Source organism: Myotis myotis, unplaced genomic scaffold (assembly GCF_014108235.1).
Source record: "Myotis myotis isolate mMyoMyo1 unplaced genomic scaffold, mMyoMyo1.p scaffold_m19_p_6, whole genome shotgun sequence".
In the NCBI taxonomy this organism is placed as follows: Eukaryota; Metazoa; Chordata; class Mammalia; order Chiroptera; family Vespertilionidae; genus Myotis; species Myotis myotis.
This window is the reverse complement of record NW_023416368.1, coordinates 85,850,142-85,871,869: the sequence shown is the minus strand read 5'-3', so window position 1 is coordinate 85,871,869 and position 21,728 is coordinate 85,850,142. Positions and strand designations below refer to the sequence as shown.

The window sequence follows — 21,728 nt, the reverse complement described above, 5'->3', positions numbered from 1 at the left end:
TATTTAAACATACAGTTCCATGAGTAGCTATGCATTTTCACAAATGCATAGTTACACCAACATCAGGACGAAAAACACTCCATCAGCCCAAAGGAGCACAATCGGGGTGCCTGTTTATACTGTACCCACTGTTGTATCGCAAATCAGCGAGCTGAACAAGACGCCTAATGAGCCAATTAGTTAGGAGTCATCTTTATTGCGTGCAGGTTCAGAGCAGATTACCTCTATCAAATTCTGAACAAACACAGGAGGGAGTATTTCCTTTTTATATCCTTCCAGTTCTTTGTGTAAGACAGCTTGTAACCTTGAGTACATATCATACCTAATTAAACACCTGTCATATCTATACAGACAACTTGTAACTTTGAGTACATATCAGATCTATATAGACACCTGTAACCTTGGATGAGCAAACACTTAGCATGAGAATATGTGAATTAATATCAGTATCAGTGTATCAGCCCCTTTAGATGGCTAGCTTGCAAGGTCAGACAGTAAAGTTTATCTTTTCTATTATTCAAGCTAAAAAACAAAGTTATATTTTATAGAATAAGAGACTGTCTAAAAATAACAGAGTAGTTCAAACAGCAGTTTTCCAAAGGAAGGACCACCATGCGTCACCACCTTTAAACCCAGGTCTGTTTGAGGTTCCAAGTGAAAGGTTCGGGGTAGGGCCGGGTTACACAGAACAGACTCAAGACTCAGTGTAATCAATATGATATTTATTCAAGGCACCTGGATGCAGGTGGACTGATTCCGAAAAATAAACCAGTGGTGAATGGGGAGGGAGCAGGCTTTTTATGTGCCCAGGGAGAACTACAGACGGGGCTTCAGCTTGACACACGTATCAGGACCATAGTTTTACGGCCTTGCCCTTTGTCCTTCCGCTGGTGCCAGACGTCCTTCCTCTGGGGGGCTGTACAAGAATTATGGTCTTCAGGAATTTATGTAAAATAACCACTCAAAGGGAGCATGTTTGTGCCAGGCTTAGGATTGCAGAACGAGCTGCTAAGTTAGCCCTGTTTCTTGATTAACCCTTTCACCTAGATCCTTACCTTTTCCAGAATATCAAAGAAGTGTTGCCTTTTAAGTCCTGTTCAGAAACTTTGACACCACATTTGTAAAGGTACAAAATTTACAAGCCTGGTGGCATTCTTCTGAAGTTCACATTTTTGACATTGCACAGTAGAGGAGCACACATTATAACTTTAAAATGGAGAGATTGCACTATTATATGTAAATTTGGACAAGATTTCTGCTTAACTTTCTTCATCTGTACAGTGGGAGGAATGATGGGAACAAGGGATCATAGGAGATAGCAATAACTATAAAATCATTTGAGCTCTACACGCTAAGAAAACATAAATTAGCACTGAAACAAAGAAAAGGGGCCAAGTCTGGATTTCCTTCCCTCTTCAATGAAATAAAAGCATCACCTTTCCCCCCATGTTTCATAACATCCCCTGGAAGTATAAACATGGAAATGACCCCTGCAAACAGCAAACATGACCCTGGACAGCTTGGTGCCTTCTGCTGAAACAAAAAACCTCCAGCTACTCCTCTTATCAAAGGCACAGAAAATTTCCCAGTTTGACGATATCAAATCTACTTGCTTTGCTGATACTGTGTCTGCAGTTCACCTCATTTTTTCCTTAGATCATCGTAAACAGCGATAGCTTTCTGCCATGTTAACCAGGAACTCACCTTGGACTTGCACAGGAATCACTCTACTCACAGAAAACCCATGATGGGTACAACTATGCAGATGACCAGAACTCTTTCTTTTCTTTTCTCTTTTTCCCTTTCTTTTCAATATTTTTATTGATTTCAGAGAGGGAGAGAGAAACATCAATGATGATGGGGGAAGAATGGGGCAGTTGGGAGGACCTGGGGAGTGATTGCTGATGGGGATGTGTTTTTTGAAATTGATGAAAATGTTCTGAAATTGATTATGGTCATGGTTATGTAACTCTGAATGTACTGAAGCCACTGAATTATTAAGGGTGAATGTTATAGTGTCTGAATTATATATCAAGAAAAATGTTTAGAGCCCTAACCGGTTTGGCTCAGTGGATAGAGTCTGTAGACTGAAAGGTACCAGGTTCGATTCTGGTCAAGGGCATGTACCTTGGTTGCTGGCACATCCCCAGTAGGGGGTGTGCAGGAGGCAGCTGATCGATGTTTCTCTCTCATCAATGTTCCTAGCTCTCTATCCTTCACCCTTCCTCTCTGTAAAAAATCAATAAAATATTTATTAAAAAAAAAAAAGAAAAATGTTTAGAGAGAACCAAGATGGCGGCATAGGTAAGTGCCTGTACTTGCTGCCTTTCATAACCACATCAATACCATAACTAAACGGCAGAACAACTACCACCCAGAACCACTGGAAAGCTGGCTGAGTGGAAGTTCCACAACTAGAGAGGTGAACAAGGCGCACTGAGACTGGTAGGAGGTGCGGAGGCGTGGAAAGGGCTGGCACCTGGATGCGCTGCTCTTTTAATTGGGATGGAGATACAAGCTCCTGCTTGCTCTGAACTCCAGTTCCGGGCGAGACTCTGGGGGACCCAGGCACATACGGGGAGAACCTGGACTGTCTGGCATCGGGACAGGAACGTGAGGGCGGCTTTCTCTTAGAGGGGTTTGCAGCGATCACCGGGGCACGGGATGCAGAGAACCAGGGACTTCTCCAGTTCAAGGCTCGTAGCCATTGCTGTTTGCTCCACCCTAGTGATTCCCAGAGATCCCGCCCCACCTAATTTACAACCCCACCCAAGCTGTGGACATCAGCTTTTGCATATGAATGGCCTGTCCTTTTGCCTACAACCTGTCAAACTGCAGCTGGGTCAGAGAGCTTCCAAAAGAAGCCCAAGGCCCTGCTGGCCTTGCTTCACTGCTGGGCCTCGTCTGGGCACTTCCAAACCCCATACAAAGAGGAGGAATCTGCAGATGTCTCTGTGGTGGCCCCAGACAGTGGCTGACCTTGCACCTCCTTGGAGATCCAAGAGCCAGTGTACCCAGTGGTCAGAGTGAGACCATACTGGATTACAACTCTTCACATCCATAAGAGACACACTCAAGGGGCAGACTCTTTATTATATAGGATTAAATAAAAAAGAAATCCTTTTAAATATGCTGTTACTCTTACACCCTTCAATCATTTATGGTTTGTGGTCATTCTTATTATTTGAATTCATTCCATTACATGTCTCTTACTACATGTGATTTTCTTGGACTTTCACTGGAGAGGACTAAAAAAAAAATGACTGAAGTTTTTAATTGTATGAATAAGAAAGAAGTTCATGTCAAAAACTATAAGTAAACAAATTAAAAATGTAATTTGGCTCAGGAAAACATGTCTGAATTTGTACACACATGATAATTGTGATTCAGAATGTATAATGATTAAATGGGAAAAATTACAGGTTGATCTGAAATTACATAATTACATTGGAATCTTAAATATATCCTCAGGAAATAAAAACAATAATAGTTCTTAGCATAAGAGTGCTTGGCAAACAGTTCATATTTCTTTAAAAAGTACAGAAGCATTGATTAGAGAGAGAAAATGCACATAATTTTAATCACATAAAACCCAAGATAACTGAAAACATTGAGAGATTAGGCTCAGCTCTGAGTGACAGCACACATCAGAGTCTGCCTGCAATGGGGAAAGTGCCGATTCTCACATGGAAGGACTGGCTCAGAGCCCTCACTGCAGAGGGTGGTACAAGAACAAACTGTCACGGGGCTCCATGGCACTGCACCATTGCAGCTGTCACAGTGGGATCTGAATCACAGTCAGTAGTAGAACCAACAGGACAAGATGATTACTGGTCAAATTAGACCTCGTGCAAATACAATCTAGAGAACAGTGCACACCCTTCAGAAAACAGCCTCAACCATGACCGTCTATGTTTGTTGCCTGGTGGACACCTATGGGCTTGCAGGAAAAGCCAACTTATGCTGGGTCTTTAATGTTGAATTGTGAACATCTGTAAGCTTACACCTGACATCAAGGGAAGTGACACAGCTGCTGGTGGTTTTGAGAATATTCTTGGCTGGCTGGGCAAAGATTGAGGGAACAAACTCAAAGCAAATGTACACAAAAGCTCTATGCTTCTGGCCATCTCCTTTATACAAGTGGATTCAAAACCAATCTAATCCTATTTCATTTCTGCATTCAAGTTTCATGGAAGTGAGGCCTTAGTGATTTCTAACACGGAACCGGAACCATTAAGGCACCAGATTGTGGAAAATACAGTGCACAACATTCCTCACGTTGACCTAACAGAGTCAGGAAGGATCATCTCTGACTCTAGATCTTATTGTCCTATCACAGGTATTCTCTTCTTAATGCAATCATCATAGTTCAAACCCAGCCAAAAGCAATGATAACAAGCAAAGGATATAGATGAAAAAAATTCACATGGGACTCTACAATGAACTTCGCATATGTACAAATATATTGCAAATATTTATTGACAAATAATACTGAATGTCAACTGTAATTGAAAAACTAAAAAACATGTATTTACAGGAAAATGGAGTAAGGCTCTTCAAGCCAATGAAAAGGCACTTTTCTGTCAAAATAGATTATATATATGGGTGAAGCATATTCATTCAATACTTGTCACAGGAGGCCAGTAGGAAAAAAAGAACAAGTACCCAAGTACCATTTTTCAATGTACCTTTCCTTACAGAACAATTACAAAAATTATATAAAAGTTAAACCTACTTGCATATTAGTAAACCACTTCCATTCACCCATGGATGTAATAATTGTTTATTATCGGACTAAAAGGAAAAAAAAACACCTGTTAAACTTACAAACTCTGGCTTAAAGTCTCTACAGAATTATATAACCTCTACTTGCAAAAGTAGAATTCTGTACTACAGAGAATCACTTTAAGAATAAGTCAGTGTTAATGACCATAAATGTCTAAATGCTTATAGCATTTCTTTCATGTTGTGAATTTTTGGAAGTATAGGAATTAATTTGCACTGGGTTTACATGTACTAGTTACAGCAATATGATTGCCTTCCAGTGCAGTTTACAAGCTCCTCTGAAAGTATTTGTTAAAAGTTTGTCTTCACTAGCATTATACAATACCTATTCAGTGTACATACTCACATGGCATTGTGGGGATATGAGGCTAAATGAAGGTTTTCCTACATCGTTTACATTCAATAGAATTGTCTCCGCTTTGAATTTTTTTTCATGGTCTTTCCAAGAAAAAGGGACAGCTGAAGGCTTTTGCACATTCTCTATATTTATATGCTCTCTCCATGTACGTTCTTACATGTCCAAGAAAGGCTCTCCCACACTCCTTATATTCATACACTTATTCTTGGGTATGATTTTGTAAAGAACTAGGGCAACCCAAGGCTTTTCTACAATGTTTATACTGACAAGGCCTCTCTTCAGTGTGAGTTCTTTCATCCTTTAGAATACACTGGAAGAAATGAATGCTTTCTAACACTCCTGACATTTCTAGGGCCCATCCCCAATCTGGAGCATCCTATGTGATTGCACAGCTGAAAGATAAATAAGGCTCTCACACATTCTTTACATTAACAGGGTTTATCTCTAGAGTGTGTTTTCAAATGTTTATGTAAACTACTTGAGTAACCGAAGATTTTACCACATTCTGTACATTCGTAGGGTTTTTCTCCACTGTGTGTTCTTTCGTGTACTCGAGAGGACTTGAGAGAACGGAAAGCTTTGCCACATTGTTTACACTCAAATGGTTTCTCTTCACTATGAGTTTTTTCATGAACTTGAAAGTAACTGAGACGACTGAAGGCTTTCCCACATTGCTTACACTCATAGGGTTTCTCCCCAGTATGAGCTATTTCATGATTTCTAAGGGAAGTGGGGTAACGGAAAGCTTTACCACATTCCTTACATTCATAAGGCTTCTTTCCATCATGAGTCCTTGTGTGATTTTTAAGATATTTGAGAGAACTGAAGGCTTTATCACATTCCTTACATTCATAGGGCCTTTCTCCATTGTGTATCATTTCATGATGTCGAAAGTTTCTTGGACATCGGAATTCTTTCCCACACTCCTTACATTTAAAAGGTCCATCTCTAGTGTGCTTGATCATGTGTCTTTGAAATATGAGGAGAGAACTCCAGGCTTTCCCACACTTCTTACACTCATAGAATTTCTCCTGAGTATGAGTTCTTGCATGTCGACATAAGTTACTTAAATACCTGTAGGTTTTACCACATTTTGTACATTCATAGGGCCTTTCTCTACTGTGTTTCTTTTCATGTACATTAATATATCGGAGATGCTTGAAAGCTTTCCCACATTCCTTACATTTATAAGGCTTCTCTTCATATTCCTCACACTGGTATAGTTGGGGTCCAGTGTCAGAGCTCACGAGGTTATTAAAGGATAAATAATGCATGAAGACTTGTCTACACAACCTGGACGTGGGTACTTGTATTTCAGTAGGAGTTTTCTTCCTTTCATTATCATGTGGAATCTGTCTGAAGGTTTCTCTGAATTGACTCCCATCCTTCCATTTACAGAGGCTCTCCACCAAATGACTGCCGTAAAAACCAAAAGCATGTTATTAATACTTTGCTTATCAATGATGTTATATTTATTACTAGTATGACAGTGACATTTTTACCATTTTTAAGGAAAGTATGGGGTTTCTGCACATTCAGGTTGTTTGAGCGTGGATATACTAAAAGCCTTGAAGGTGGACTCAATCATAGATATTATGAAAATAGTCATAGTCATTAATGATGTTTTGAATAGTGTTCCTAATGTACTTTTTAAAAAATCCTTACCCGAAAGAATATATGTTTATTGAGATGAGAGAGAGAGAGAGAGAGAGAGAGAGAGAGAGAGAGAGATCAATGTGAGAAAGAAACATCAATTGGTTGCCTCCTGTATGTGCCCCTACCAGGGATCAAACCTGCAACCTAGGTATGTGCCCTGAATGGGAATCAAACCTGCAACCTTTTGGTATACTGGATGATGCTACAATCAACTGAGCCACCCCACAAGGGCCCATGTGTATCTATTATTATTATTTATTATTATTATTATTATTATTATTCCTCACCAAAGGATTTTTTTCCCCATTCATTTTTAGAGAGAGTGGAAGGTAGGGAGGAAGAGGGAGGAAAGGAGGAAGAGAGAGAGGAAAGATAGATGTGAGAGAGAGCCATCGATGGTTGCCTCCCGCAAATACCCTGACTAGGGCCAGGGATTGAACCTGCAACCCAGGTATCTGCCCTTGACTGGGAATATTTGATCATATATTAAGATTATCTTGTGGAACATTGCTTTCTCATGTCAGTGTGACTCACCTAAGATTCATTTCATGATGTTCATACTGATCTTCACTGTCATGATCTTCACATTTTTCTTCTAAAATACATGCTAGAAAAAAAAGCATCATAAATTATTAAAAATACTAGTATAAAAAATGGTTAGACTTTAGGTTCATGATGAGCTGTGATCATGCCTAGTTTAATTATTAATGTATTCCCTTTCCACATTTCAGTTCCTAAAGCAGCACTGATGAGCAAGCAACATAATTTTCTAATTGACTAAATAAATAAGAAGTTGTCATCACTACCTACTGATGCCAGGTTCCAGAAGGTTTCCAGCATCACATCTGTGTAGAGTTTCTTCTGGGTCGGATCCAGGAAAGCCCACTCCTCCATGGTGAACTCCACATTAACATCCTCAAAGGCCACTGAGTCCTAAAACATCCCACATATGTATATGGGTGAGTTAGACAGCACTAGGGATCTATACATAGTTCATAAGAAGTTCACATAGGACACGATGTCCCCAACATTCATTCTATGACTTGCTTGTCAGACTATTATTTATTAGCCACACTCAATTCCTCATGAACACATGGAATTTATTGATATTTTATTGTGATCACTTAAAGTCTTCATTACTCTCTACTGTCAGAGTAAAGATCACTTTGAAAAAATTGAAATAACATAATATTCCTATATTAAGTACCTCAATTCCTGTGAGAAAACTCATCTTTTTAAAAAAATATATTTATTTATTTATTTATTTGTATTTTAATATATATTTGTATTGATTTTAGAGAGGAAAGGGGAGGGAGAGATAGAAACATCAATGATGAGATAGAATCATTGATTGGCTGCCTCCTGCACTGGGCATTGAGCCTGCAAATGGGCATATGCCCTGACCAGGAATTGAAACAGGACCTCCTGGTTCATAGGCTGACACTCAACCACTGAGCCATGCTGGCCAGGCTAAAATGTGTTTGCCAATTTAGGGAATGCTAATTGCTTACTTTTACCTTTTTTCCTCCCTACCTGATCCCTCCAGATTTTGGCAATTCTTAATGAGTGAGTCATGGCAGTACATTTCTTCGCATTAATCCAATAAGACCAGTTCCAAACTATGTGGCCCTATTAACCAAGACTTTGGAATGCCATGTCCAAGAGAGACATGCCTGGATTCTGGATGTCACCAGAAAGCCTTAAGGAATTGAGACTGACTCTTGAAGCTGATCGGTCAATCAAAAGTCACATGGAGAAATGGCCTAATACCTTGCTTGGTCATGTGGTTCATCACAGTCTTTCCAGGTAAAGTATGAAGGTTATTTTCCTGAAAGATGGCAGGGAAGGAACCTCAAGACACCTTCGTGGACATCAAGGACTTGAGGACTTGACCCAAACCTACAGGTATTTCAGGCTCAGCCTAATGCCAACTGTGGCTTGACTTCTCCTCCTGAGGGGCTGACTGCTCACTAAAGGTCAATTTAAAGCAGTGGTTCTCAACCTTCTGGCCCTTTAAATACAGTTCCTCATGTTGTGACCCAACCATAAAATTATTTTCGTTGCTACTTCATAACTGTAATGTTGCTACTGTTATGAATCGTAATGTAAATATCTGATACGCAGGATGGTCTTAGGTGACCCCTGTGAAAGGGTCGTTTGACCACCAAAGGGGTCACGACCCACAGGTTGAGAACCGCTGATTTAAAGATTCCTTGTGAAAAATCAAGCAAAGCAAATTTGAAAGAGCCCATGTTATTGATTTGATCAGTTGCTATTCTTGTTGTGCTTATTCAAACAATCAGGCCAAACTAAAACGGGACTTAATGCAATCTCTTTGAAAATGAGAGTAATCTTAGGGAGAAAAATTGTGTTTCAGTGGACATCACAATTGGGAATATTGGACTCCAATGCAATGAACTGTCTTCAAAGTATTGTTTTTAAGGCTATGTTTGCGTATGCCATACATCAGTGGTCGGCAAACTCATTAGTCAACAGAGCAAATATCAACAGTACAACGATTGAAATTTCTTTTGAGAGCCGAATTTTTTAAACTTAAACTATATAGGTAGGTACATTGTTATTAACTTAATTAGGGTACTCCTAAGCTGGCCTTTGCTAAAATAATAATAAAGTCACCAACACAAAATAATTACAATTCTTAAATTGATGACAAAAATACCTGTAGGATTTGCAGCCGGTTGGAAAAATACAGGTAACTGCTTTGAGTAGGTACTTTTTTTTTTAAAATATATATATATATTATATATTATATATATATATATATATATATATTATTGATGTTTTATAGAGAGGAAGGGAGAGAGATAGAGTTAGAAACATCAATGAGAGGGAAACATTGATTAGCTGCCTCCTGCACACCCCCCACTGGGGATGTGCCCGCAACCAAGGTACATGCCCTTGACCAGAATCGAACCTGAGACCCTTCAGTCCTCAGGCCGACGCTCTATCCACTGAGCCAAACCGGTTACGGCTCGAGTAGGTACTTTTGTCACCTGCGCACGATTTGTGGATGCGACTAGCACTAACCACTGCACAATGAGACTGCTGACTGACTGGCTCACTCAACTCGTGCATGAATCATGCGCGCCTCCCCCGCCTGCGCCACGTCTCCCCTCGCCTGACCGTCTCCCCTCGCCTGACCGTCCGATAACCCTCACTACTTCTAACACCACTTTTTCAAAATAGAGTTGCCCAGGCCGAAAACCGACTTCTGCACATGGGCCACGAAGTTTCAATCACACTGTACGTGCGCGCCCGCACGTGGTATTTTGTGGAAGAGCCACACTCAAGGGGCCAAAGAGCCGCATGTGGCTTGTGAGCTGCGGTTTGCCGACCACTGCCATACAGGCCTCAGCCCTGATGACATCACCAGAGATGTTTTACCTTCAGACAGTCTATCAGACTGTCATGGTGTGATTTAATCCCAGCAGAAGCCTTGTATCTGGAAATCTTTTCACTTAGTTTAGATTTGCTGTATGCATTAACGCTGTGTTTTGTGTTCTTCTATTTTCATAGAATGTATGCCCATGTCCTTATTTACCTGATTACTTGCTCACACAATATAGGCCTCTCTTAGAAGCCATCTGAATCACTGCGTCCTGAAAATAAGAGTCAATGGTTTGGACTCATAGCTGAGTCAATGAAGTATGGACAGTCTATCGGCTTCACTAGAAACTACGTTCCCTTTTCTGTCCAAAGGGTTCAGACAGAAAAGGCTCATAGTTTCTCACTAGGTAAATCTTAGAAGATTTCCCTTAGCTTAATGTGAGTTAACTCATTGCGGACCAGTAGTTTTATTGCTAGCTTTACCCAGTGGCCAGGTAAGTTTATATTGAACGAGTACAAAAAATGTTTTACATAAATGTTAAAGGCACGCTTTAAAATTAAATACCCATTGCATTTTTAAGTTATTTATTACATATTCTTACAAGCTAATATCTTTTTAAAGAGTTCTCGTGATTGGCCTCAAGCCTTAGAACAGAAACACGAGAATTCTCAGGATCCGTCCGCAATGTGTTATGTATGATGGACAAAAGTTTCCGACAGGTGCGACACACCTGCCTCCAGGGAAGAAGTTATTCCCCCAACCTAACTGGGGACACTGTAAGTTAATCTTTCCCTTTACCACACGGGCTCTTACCTGTCACTAGATGTTTTAGTCTCCTCACTTTTGAATTGTGCCTGTTAACCTTCTTGTCAAGTCTGTCATTTCTAGAACAGAACAAGAATGCCAGCTTGTCCAATGAACCACCCTCCTAGACATTGCCTATGTCACCTCCCAGGGACACCAGAATGACCTGGACTTTACAGAATCCCTACATGAAGATTCGCTGTCTCTTTAGCTACTTCCTTCCTGGTCAGACAGGGAGAACCTTTGAGCCTTGGGATAGGCAGGACTATGTCCCTTCACAGCAGTATGCAGTTACAAGAGATGGAGACCTTAGTCCATTTTTGCTTTGTAAGATTACAAAGAGGTTCCTTTTCTCTCGGGGGTGGGAGGGTTGGGGGGGGGGGAATGATACTGTTGTAATAACCATTGTTATTAATAATACGAAGGGAAGGCCAGGCATTATAGGCATATCCTGAGGAAAGGGGACTGGACAAAGGGAAGATAGATGCATACCCAGTAAAGTTGGGGTGAAATAGGAAAGGTACTTGTCTGTCAGTCTTACCTGGGAACAAAGGTCATTGGCCAGAATGGGCATGGCCACTGCAAGCACATGAAGATTTGGGATATTTAATCCCCTGAACATCCCTGAACAGAGAAATTCCCTCTCTTGTAACTTCAGGACCCCTGGGGCTCCTGTTGCTTGGAGCGTGCTCTCTGGCATTCTCCTATGTGGCCCACAGCCATGTGGACCCTCACCCACAATGGACTAGTGGACTGCAGCTAGCCTAATGCTGTACTGGATCCAGCTGCAACATGGAATGGAAACTCTGGATAGTGGCTTTGCTTCTAGCTTTACTGAAACCCAAGCTACACTTCTTCTATGACTGGATTAAGGGAGATGGGACTTTAGAAACCCAGATAGAGCCCTGACCAGTTTGGCTCAGTGGCTAGAGCGTTGGCCTGTGGACTGAAGAGTCCCAGGTTCGATTCCGGTCAAGGGCATGTACCTTGGTTGCGGGCGCATCCCCAGTAGGGGGTGTGCAGGAGGTAGCTGATGGATGTTTCTCTCTCATGGATGTTTCTAACTCTCTATCTCTTTCCCTTCCTCTCTGTAAAAAATCAATAAAATAAAAAAAAATCACTTGTTCTCCCCATGAGTCTCAGAAAGTTATTTTTCTTGAGATATCATAAGAACTCAACTCCTGGCAGCAGCCAGTGGGGAAGAGGACCTTCCACTTTGTCTGAAAACAGTGGGATAGTCACTGGGGGAGGGGTGGAAGGACACCTGAGCAACCCACAGAATGAACTCTGGGAGCTTCTCTTCCCAGGGAATAACGAAACTGCTCCCTCTCTCAGGCTTCAGCTCATAGTGAGAAAACACTGCTGGATTCAGTGTAAGGTTCTGACCCAAATGAACTCCCAAAGTGACAATCCCTAACCCGAGACAAAGACCCCTGACTTTCCCAGACTTTCTCAATGTACACAAATTACATACACTCAGTGCAATTACACTGTGGATACAAAATCCAATCTGTCTAGAAAAAGGCCCCAGGGAACCATAACTAAAACCTCAGAAGGGGCATCATACCCTCCCTCAAGTCCACTTGCTTCCCCAGCTTCCCAGGGCTGTAGCTTCTCACAGTAGAGGCTTCTTCCATGGTGGGTCTGAGCAGGTAGGACACCTGAAGGGAGAGGCTCCCCAGAAAAAATCAGGGGCCTTCAACTACTTCCCTTTGGAGGCCTGGGGTGGGAACCTTCCTGAGCTTTAAGTAACTGGCCTTAGGCCTCTGCTCCCCATGACATTGCTCTGGGCCACCACTGATATTTTAAATGACACATTGCCAGTGTTCCAACGATCTAGCAAAGTCATTTAAACACGGTATTTAGCCTGGCAGGTGTGGCTCAGTAGCTGAGTGTCAACCCATGAACCAGGAAGTCACGGTTTGATTCCTGGTCAGGACACATGCTGGGTTGCGGGCTCCATCCCCAGTAGGGGGCATGGAAGAGGCAGCCAATCAATGATTCTCTCTCATCATTGATGTTTTTTTCTCTTTCCCTCTCCCTCTCTCTCTGAAATCCTATATAATAAAAGGCTAATATGCAAATCAACTGAACAGTGAAACAACTGGTCACTATGACACACACTGACCATCAGGGGGCAGATGGTCGCTATGACATGCACTGACCACCAGGGGGCAGATACTCAATGCAGGAGATGCCCCCTGGTGGTCAGTGCACTCTCACAGGGGGAGAGCCGCTCAGCCAGAAGCTGGGCTCACGGCTGGTTGAGTGCAGCCATAGCCTCTCCCACCTCTGTGGCAGTGCTAAGGACCCCCTGGGGGTCCTGAACTGCGAGAGGGCTCAGGCTGGGCTGAGAGCCCCCCCCCCCCGCGCAAGTGCACGAATTTCGTGTACCAGGCCTCTAGTAAATAATAAAATAACAAGGGGGACATCAATGATACTTTCAACAATGCAGATAAATTTAAAAAAACCAACAATATATTTTTAAAAATACTCCACCAGTGTTTATGTGTCAAGGAGAGAAAAAAATTGTAAGACACTTTTCTAGCTCAACAAGAAAATCCACAAATATCTATTGCATTGCCAAAAAAAAAAAAAAAAAAAAAAAGTTCATTGTTTACTGTTTCCACTAGAGGCCCGGTGCACGAAATTCATGCAGGGTAGGGTCCCTAGGCCTGGCCGGCAGTCAGGGCTGATTTAGGCCGATTGGGGCCTTCCTCACCCCCACTGCCAGCTGGGGCCTTCCTTCCCCCATCTGATGGCTACGGCCTTCCTTCCCCTAGCTGCTGGCCGGGGCCTTCCTTCATTCCGCACCTCTCCCTGGTGGTCAGTGCATGTCATAGTGAGCGGTCAAACTCCTGGTCAGTTGAATTCCCGAGGGGACAATTTGCATATCAGCCTTTTATTATATAGGATGGCAAGATTTTTAAAAATGTTTTTGATTTTTTTCAGAGAGAAAGGAAGGGGAAGGGAGAGAGAGAAACATCAATGTGACAGAGAAACACTGATCAGTTTCTTCCCATAAACACCACAACTGGGAATGGAACCCCCAAACTTTTGGTGCATGGGGCAATGCTTAGCCAACTGAGTCACAGTAGCCAGGGCAAGACTGTGTTTTATAAACTATTTTTGAAAAATGTTTGCCACTGATAATATCAAACGGAGTCATAAAGTTTTCTGTCGGACTATCAGTGTACATGTATACATTAAAAAATAAATGTATTTTTCATCATAAAAAAAATGTTTGTATTGATTTCAGAGAGAGGAAGGGAGAGGGAAAAAGAGAGAGAAATATCAGTGATGAGAGAGAACCATCGACTGGTTGCCTCCTGCATGCCCCCTACTGGGGCTCGACCCTGAAACCCAGATATATGCCCTGACCAGGAATCAAACTGTGACCTCCTGGTCACAAGCTACACTGGCTGGGCATTTTATAAACTATTAATCATACTTCTATACATCTGTTCTAAGCCCTGAAAATCCATTTGACTCACTCAAAATAAAAGAATAGCCCTTTTACTATTCCTACCCACACTCAAAAGGAAAAGAGAAACAAGACTTTATTATTTCTTTTTTATTAATCCTCACCCAAGGATATTTTTCCATTGATTTTTAGAGAGAGTGGAAGGGAGAGGAAGAGACAGGGAGAGGGAAACATTGAAGTGAGAGAAATACTATCAATTGCTTGCCTCTTGCATGCGCCCCACCAAGGCCAGTGTTTGAGCCTGCAACCGAGGTATGTGCCCTGGTCCAGAATCAAAACCAAGACTCTTCAGTCCACAGGCCCATGCTCTACCCACTGAACCAAACTGGCTAGGGAACAAGACTTTAATACATGAGATGTAACAATGAATATTTTATTTCTCCTAAAGCCACTTGTCTCTAGCATATTTAAAAACATTTTATACTGTGTTTCAAGTTGCAGTGATGAAATACATTTTTATTCATTATAAACCCCAGACTAGCATAAAATGAATAAACGTTTAAAGGTGACAAACTCAGGGTGAGGCAGCACTGACCCAGGACACGTGGAAAGGTTACCCAAGAGGAACCTCCACTCAAAGGGCTTCCCATAGGATGTCTGTGCCCAGGAAAGGTTCTCGAAAGAGAGGCACAAAGACTTTATGCAAGTAGGTCCAGGTAGTTACCAGCTACTGTTCTCATGTAAAATATCCACACACATACAATAAACGTTTTAAACATAGCCATTCATTGACTGTGGGAAATGATAAACAATTAAAATATTAAGTCTGGCCCTAACCAGTTTGGCTCAGTGGATAGAGCATTGGCCTGCGGACTGAAAGGTCCCAGGTTCGATTCCGGTCAAGGGCATGTACCTTGGTTGCGGGCACATCCCCAGTAGGAGGTGTGCAGGAGGCAGCTGATCGATGTTTCTCTCTCATTGATGTTTCTAACTCTCTATCCCTCTCCCTTCCTCTCTGTAAAAAATCAATAAAATACGTTAAAAAATTGTTTTTTAAAAAAATATTAAGTCTGTTTTATTAAAAAGGAGAGAACAGGGAGAACCAAGATGGCGGCATAGGTAAATGCTGGTACTCGCCATCTCCCACAACCACATCAAAATTACAACTAAAATACAGAACAGCCATCATTCAGAACCACCTGAAAGCTGGCTGAATGGAAGTCCTACAACTAGAGAGTAAAGAAGAAAGCACATTGAGACAAGTAGGAGGGGTGGAGGCGTGGAATGAGCTGATCTGACACACACGTGTGCCATCGTTTTAATCAGGAAGGAGATCATCTCTGCAGAGGCCGCACGTGAGGAGCAAGGGGTCGCAGCCCCACACCAGACCCCCAGCCCAGGGTTCCAGAGCTGGGAAGAGAAGTCCCCACAACTAAAGGCTGTAAAAACCAGTGGGGATTGTGGCTGAGTGACATGGAGGTTGGTGGAATCCCAGGTGTTCCTCTTAAAGGGCCCATGCACAAACTTACACGGTCCTGCTTCTTCTGAGCTCCAGTGCTGGGGGACCTAGACACACATGGGGAAGAACTGGGTTATCCGGCATCAGGGCAGGAACTTGGGGGCAGCTCTCTACCAAACGGGGTGCTGGCAGGGGTCACTGTTTCTGTGCTGGGACCTCCCCTTTGGCAGGGCTGACTGGCAGCCATATCTGAGTCTCCTTCAGTCTGGAGCATACTGTTTGCCCTACCCTGATAAATCCCCTTCACCTAGTACATAGAAACAAACACAGGGAAGCAAGCAGCCAAAATGTAGAGACAAAGAAACATCACAAGTGAAAGAAATGGAAGCAATCAAACTACTGGATACAGAGTTCAAAACCATGGTTATGAGGTTACTCAAGGATCTTCATGAGATTTTTAAGGATCTTAGTGAGAATGTCAAAGATATGAAAAATGACCAGTCAGAAATTAAGCATACACTAACTGAAATACACCCAAACAGGACAGCAAAAAGAAAAAAGAACCCAAAAATATGAAGACAGTGTAAGGAGCCTCTGGGAAAACTTCAAGCATACCAACATCTGTATTATGGGGGTGCCAGAAGGAGAAGAGAGAGAGCTAGCTATTGAAAACCTATTTGAAGAAGGAATAACAAAAAACTTCCCCTACCTAATGACAGAAAACTTCCCCTACAAGTCCAGGAAGCACAGGGTCCCAAACAAGAAGAATCCAAGGAGGCTCACACCAAGACACATCATAATTAAAATGCCAAGGGCTAAAGACAAAGAGAGAATCTTAAAAGCTGAAAGAGAAAAGCAGTTAGTTACCTACAGGGTAGCACCCATATGACTGGCAGGTGATTTCTCAACAGAAACTTTGCAGCCAGAAGGGAGTGGCAAGAAATATTCAAAATGATGAATAGTAAGGACCTACAACCAAGATGACTCTCCCCAGCAAAGCTCTCATTTAGAAGTGAGGGTCCGATAAAGAGCTTCACAAGCAAGAAAAAGCTAACGGAGCTCATCACCGCCAAACCAGTATTACATGAAACGTTGAAGGGTCTTCTTTAAGAAGAGAGAAAAGGAGGAGACAATGAAATGGCAATAAATACATATCTACCAACAATTGAATCTAAAAATCAAAATAAATGAACAAAGTAAACTGGATGAATAAAATAGAACCAGATGCATGAAAGCATGGAATAGACCAGCTGTGGGCAAACTACGGCCCGCGGGCCGGATCCAGCCCACTTGAAATGAATAAAACTAAAAAAAAAAAAGACCGTACCCTTTTATGTAATGATGTTTACTTTGAATTTATATTAGTTCACACAAACACTCCATCCATGCTTTTGTTCCGGCCCTCCGGTCCAGTTTAAGAACCCATTGTGGCCCTCGAATCAAAAAGTTTGCCCACCCCTGGAATAGACTAAAGAATCTCAGAGGGGCCGAAACCGGTTTGGCTCAGTGGATAGAGCGTCGGCTTGCGGAATGAAGGGTCCCAGGTTCGATTCCGGTCAGGGGCATGTACCTGGGTTGCGGGCACATCCCCAGTAGGAGATGTGCAGGAGGCAGCTGATCGATGTTTCTCTCTCATCGATGTTTCTAACTCTCTATCTCTTTCCCTTCCTCTCTGTAAAAAATCAATAAAATATATTTAAAAAAAAAAGAATCTCAGAGAGAAGGGTGGAGTGGAGGTGGGAAGATTAATTAAAGATCGTACCTGTGGACACAGACAATAGGGTGGTGAAGGCCTGGGGCAGGGGGAACCGGGTGGAGGCGGGCAGTATGGGATAAGAAACTGGACATCTGTAATACTCTCAACAAAATTTTTTTTTAAAAAAGAAAAAGAGAGAACAGGCTATGGGTAGTGTTGCTCAGTTGGCTGAGTGTCTTCCCATGCACTGAAAGGTTGCTGGTTTGATTGCCTGTCAGGGTGCATGCTTGGGTTGCACACTTGATACCTGATAAGGAGTGTGCAGGAGGCAGCCAATTGATGTTCTGCTCTCACATCCATGTTTCTCTCCCTTCCTCTCTCTCTAAAAGTGGGATCTCTTACCCTATGGGACAGCATGGATGGACCTGCTAAGTGAAATAAACCAATCTGAGAAAGACAAATATCACATAATCTCACTTATTTGTGGAATCTAATGAACAAAATGAATTGACAAATAAAAAACACCCAAAGCATGGAGGTATGGAACAGACTGACATACCTCAATGTGGGGTTGGAGGGTCAAGAAGAGATAAACCAAAGAACTTATCCTATACTATAAAATAAAAGGCTAATATGCAAATCAACTGAATGGCAGAACTATGTCGCACACTGACCACCAGGGGGCAGACACTCAATGCAGGAGCTGTCCCCTGGTGGTCAGTGTGCTCCCACAGAGGGGGTGCCGCTCAGCCAGAAGCCAGGTTCACAGCTGGTGAGCACAGCGGCAGGGGCGGGAGCGTCTCCTCCCTCCGTGGCAGTGCTAAGGATGACCAACTGCTGGCTTAGGTGCACTCCTCGTGTCAGTCGGACATCCCCCGAGGGCTCCTGGACGGCGAGGGGGTGCAGGCTGGGCTGAGGGACCCCCAAGTGCACGAATTTCATGCACCAGGCCTCTAATATACTTATATGCATAGCCCATGGACACAGGCAATAGGGTAGTGAAGACCTGTGGGTGGGTGGGTAGGGAATGGGAGCAGGGGAGTATGGGGGGGGGGGGAATGGGAGATATCTATAATACTATCAACAATAAAAAATATACAATCGATCAATCAATAAGAGACAGCAGGCCCACAATGGATCACTTGTATAAGTCACACCATCAAAACCAGTACAGTCATGAACCTATGGTCAACAACTGACCACATATAGGATGGTGGTCCCATAAGATTATAATGGATTTGGCCCCAATTGAGTGGCTCAGTTGGTTGGAGTATTATTTCATACAACAAAAGGTTGCAGTTTTGATCCCAGGTCAGGGCACATTGCCTGGGTTGCAGGTTTGATCTCTGGGGGGGGGGGGGGGGGGGGGGGGGGGTATGAGAGGCAACCATTTGATGTTTCTCTCACATCAATGTTCATTTCTCTCTTCCCCCCCCCCCCCCTCTTCCTAAAATCAATGAAAACATATCTTGGAGTATTTTTTTAAAAAATATATTTTATTGATTTTTTTACAGAGAGGAAGGGAGAAGGAGAGGAATAGAGAGCTAGAAATATCGATGAGAGAGAAACATCGATTCAGCTGCTTCATGCACACTCCCTACTGGGGATGTGCCCGCAACCAAGGTACATGCCCTTGACTGGAATCGAACCTTGGACCCTTGAGTCCGCAGGCCGACGCTCTATCCACTGAGCCAAACCGGTCAGGGTATCTTGGAGTATTTTTAAAAAAGATTATGATGGGCCGAAACCGGTTTGGCTCAGTGGATAGAGCGTCGGCCTGCGGACTGAAAGGTCCCAGGTTCGATTCCGGTCAAGGGCATGTACCTGGGTTGCGGGCACATCCCCAATAGGAGATGTGCAGGAGGCAGCTGATTGATGTTTCTCTCTCATCGATGTTTCTAACTCTCTATCTCTCTCCCTTCTTCTCTGTAAAAAAATCAATAAAATATATTAAAAAAAAAAAAAGATTATGATGGGTTTGAAAAATTCTGATCACCTAGTGATGTCATACCCACCATAACATCATAGGACCATGCAGTTTATAGTGATGCTGGTGTAAACAAGCTCCCTATGCGGCCAGTCCTATGAAAGTCCAGCACACACAGTTACGGTCACTACATAGAATACTTGATGATGAGAAACTGGTTTATGCATTTTCTATACTATCCTCTTTATCTTTGTGTGCTTTCTACTTAGTGACAGAAAACTTTCCTGTGAAGCAGTATGCTGTTTTATGCGGGCAGCAGCCTCACAGGTCTGGTGTTGACTGTGCCTGTTGATTGCATCATTGCCTCCTGGGCTTGAGGAATCTGTTTTTTTGTGAATTTCCTGGTCTAAGTGTACAGTGTGATAAAGTCTACAGTCGTGCACACTAACAGCCTAGGCCTTCATATTCACTCACCGATCACTGACTCCCGCAGAGCAGCCTCCAGTCCTGCAGCCCATTCAGGGTCAGTGCCCACACGGATGTACCATTTCCTACCTTGCACACCACATTTTTACTGCACCTTTTCATAAATGCTTCCTACCATTGCATTACAATTGCCTACAGCATTCAGTACAGTAGCATGTTGCACAGGTTTGTTGCCTAGGACCCACAGGCTACGCCATATGGCCTAGGTGTGTAGCAGGCTACACCCTGCAGGTTTGTAAGAGAACTGAAAACAACAAAACTGCCTCCAGATGTCCTCCCCAGGTTCAGGGGTGCAGGACTGTAGGTAACTGCAGTTTCACCTCTCCCAGGACTAAAATTCTAATCTAACCCCATCAATCTGCAAGTTGCTGTTTAACACTAATCCGTCTAAAGACTCCTGCTGTTCCTTCCCCTGAGGAAGGGTGACCCTGCCTGAGATACTATTCAACCTCTTAATGACGCTTCCTTTCTGCCTGTTGTAAACGCCTTCCATTGTGAACAGCTCCTCAGATTCTATTTCCTAGATGGGATGCTGCCCATTCAGATTCGTGAATGGGAATCAAGCCAATTAGACCTTCCAATTTATTCAGTTGAATTTTGTTTTTAACCGTTTGAAAGCAGCACAAAACAAATAGCTGATAAGATGCTGTGATTCAGAGAAGGAAGATGGCGGTTAGGATTCCGGGGAGAGACTGGAAATGCAGGCATTTGCTGCAGAGCTAGGCCTGGGGGACAGGGGGTGGACTTGAGAGCCTGCTCCACAAACATCAAAACTCAGGAGAAAACGGGGTCCTTCTGGGGAGAAAGGAGGGACAGGGGGCCCCACAGACCACAGCTCCTCCCGTGCACGAACCGCGGGGACCGAGTCACCATTGTCCCCATGACCCTCCCCGTGGTCCCCGCACCGACTGCGGAGCCGCGGGGATGAGGGTGCAGAGCTGCCCAGACGCGCTCCGCAGCCCAAGGCCCTGCCGCGGGGACACACTGGACGCCCGGGTCCCGGCTGGGCCCCACCCTGCGAGCCCGAGGGGCCTGCAGTTTCAGCGGAGCCCCCGGCGCCTCGGGTCCGCGGGCTCCGGACCTGACCGTGGAGAGACGGTCCCGCCACGGCGGCTCCACCCGCGCCTCCTCCCCGTCCCCGCGCCCGGCCGCACACTCACCATTTCTGGTTCCTGGGCCTCCCGAGTCCCGCCTGCAGCTCCCACCACCTTACAGATCGCAGACGGACAGATGAGGACAGAACAAGGAAGATGCGACCCCAGGGCGTCTGAAGGGAAAGGAACATCCGGGTGGTTGCAGAGCGTAGCCCCGCCCACCCGGCGCCCAGCTCAGATGACAGACACTGTGCACCACACGCCCCCTAGCGCCTGAGGTGCACAGGCCTGAGCCCAAAGCAGCCAGATCTCCTGTCCAGGGACGTTTGCACTGAGAGGCAGCGCTGAGAGTCCCCAGGGAGCAGTGGTCCTTCCTTGCAAACACACACACTTAAAAGGCACCTAATGAATCTGGCTCCATTTTCATCTTTGTTGACACCTGGAGTCTGACATTTGTAAAAAAAGGTTCCAATAAAGAGCACTGAAACCAAAAACAAGCCATCTTTCCGGGAGAGAGGACAGGAATGAGTTCTGAGTATTTAGAATGGTTAACTTTAGAAAATGTTCCCGCCCTACCTGGTTTGGCTCAATGGATAGAGCGTCTTCCTGCGGACTGAAGGGTCCCAGGTTCGATTCCCGTCAAAGGCATGTACCTTGGTTGAGGGCATATCCCCAGTAGGGGCTGTGCAA

At 43.7% G+C, this 21,728-nt stretch overlaps 1 protein-coding gene across 1 annotated transcript; it reads right to left on the bottom strand.

Moving 5' to 3' along the window:
* Window positions 1-5,565: 5,565 nt before the first annotated feature.
* On the bottom strand, window positions 5,566-21,244 carry LOC118659318 (zinc finger protein 136-like). The gene is made up of 5 exons (XM_036315600.1): window positions 21,105-21,244; window positions 15,906-15,942; window positions 7,606-7,732; window positions 7,334-7,406; window positions 5,566-6,559 (listed from the first exon to the last, which is right to left on the bottom strand). The coding sequence occupies exons 1-5, from the start codon at window positions 21,227-21,229 to the stop codon at window positions 5,572-5,574; spliced, it is 1,350 nt and encodes a 449-aa protein (XP_036171493.1). The 5' UTR covers window positions 21,230-21,244; the 3' UTR covers window positions 5,566-5,571.
* Between the last annotated feature and the right edge of the window lie 484 nt (window positions 21,245-21,728).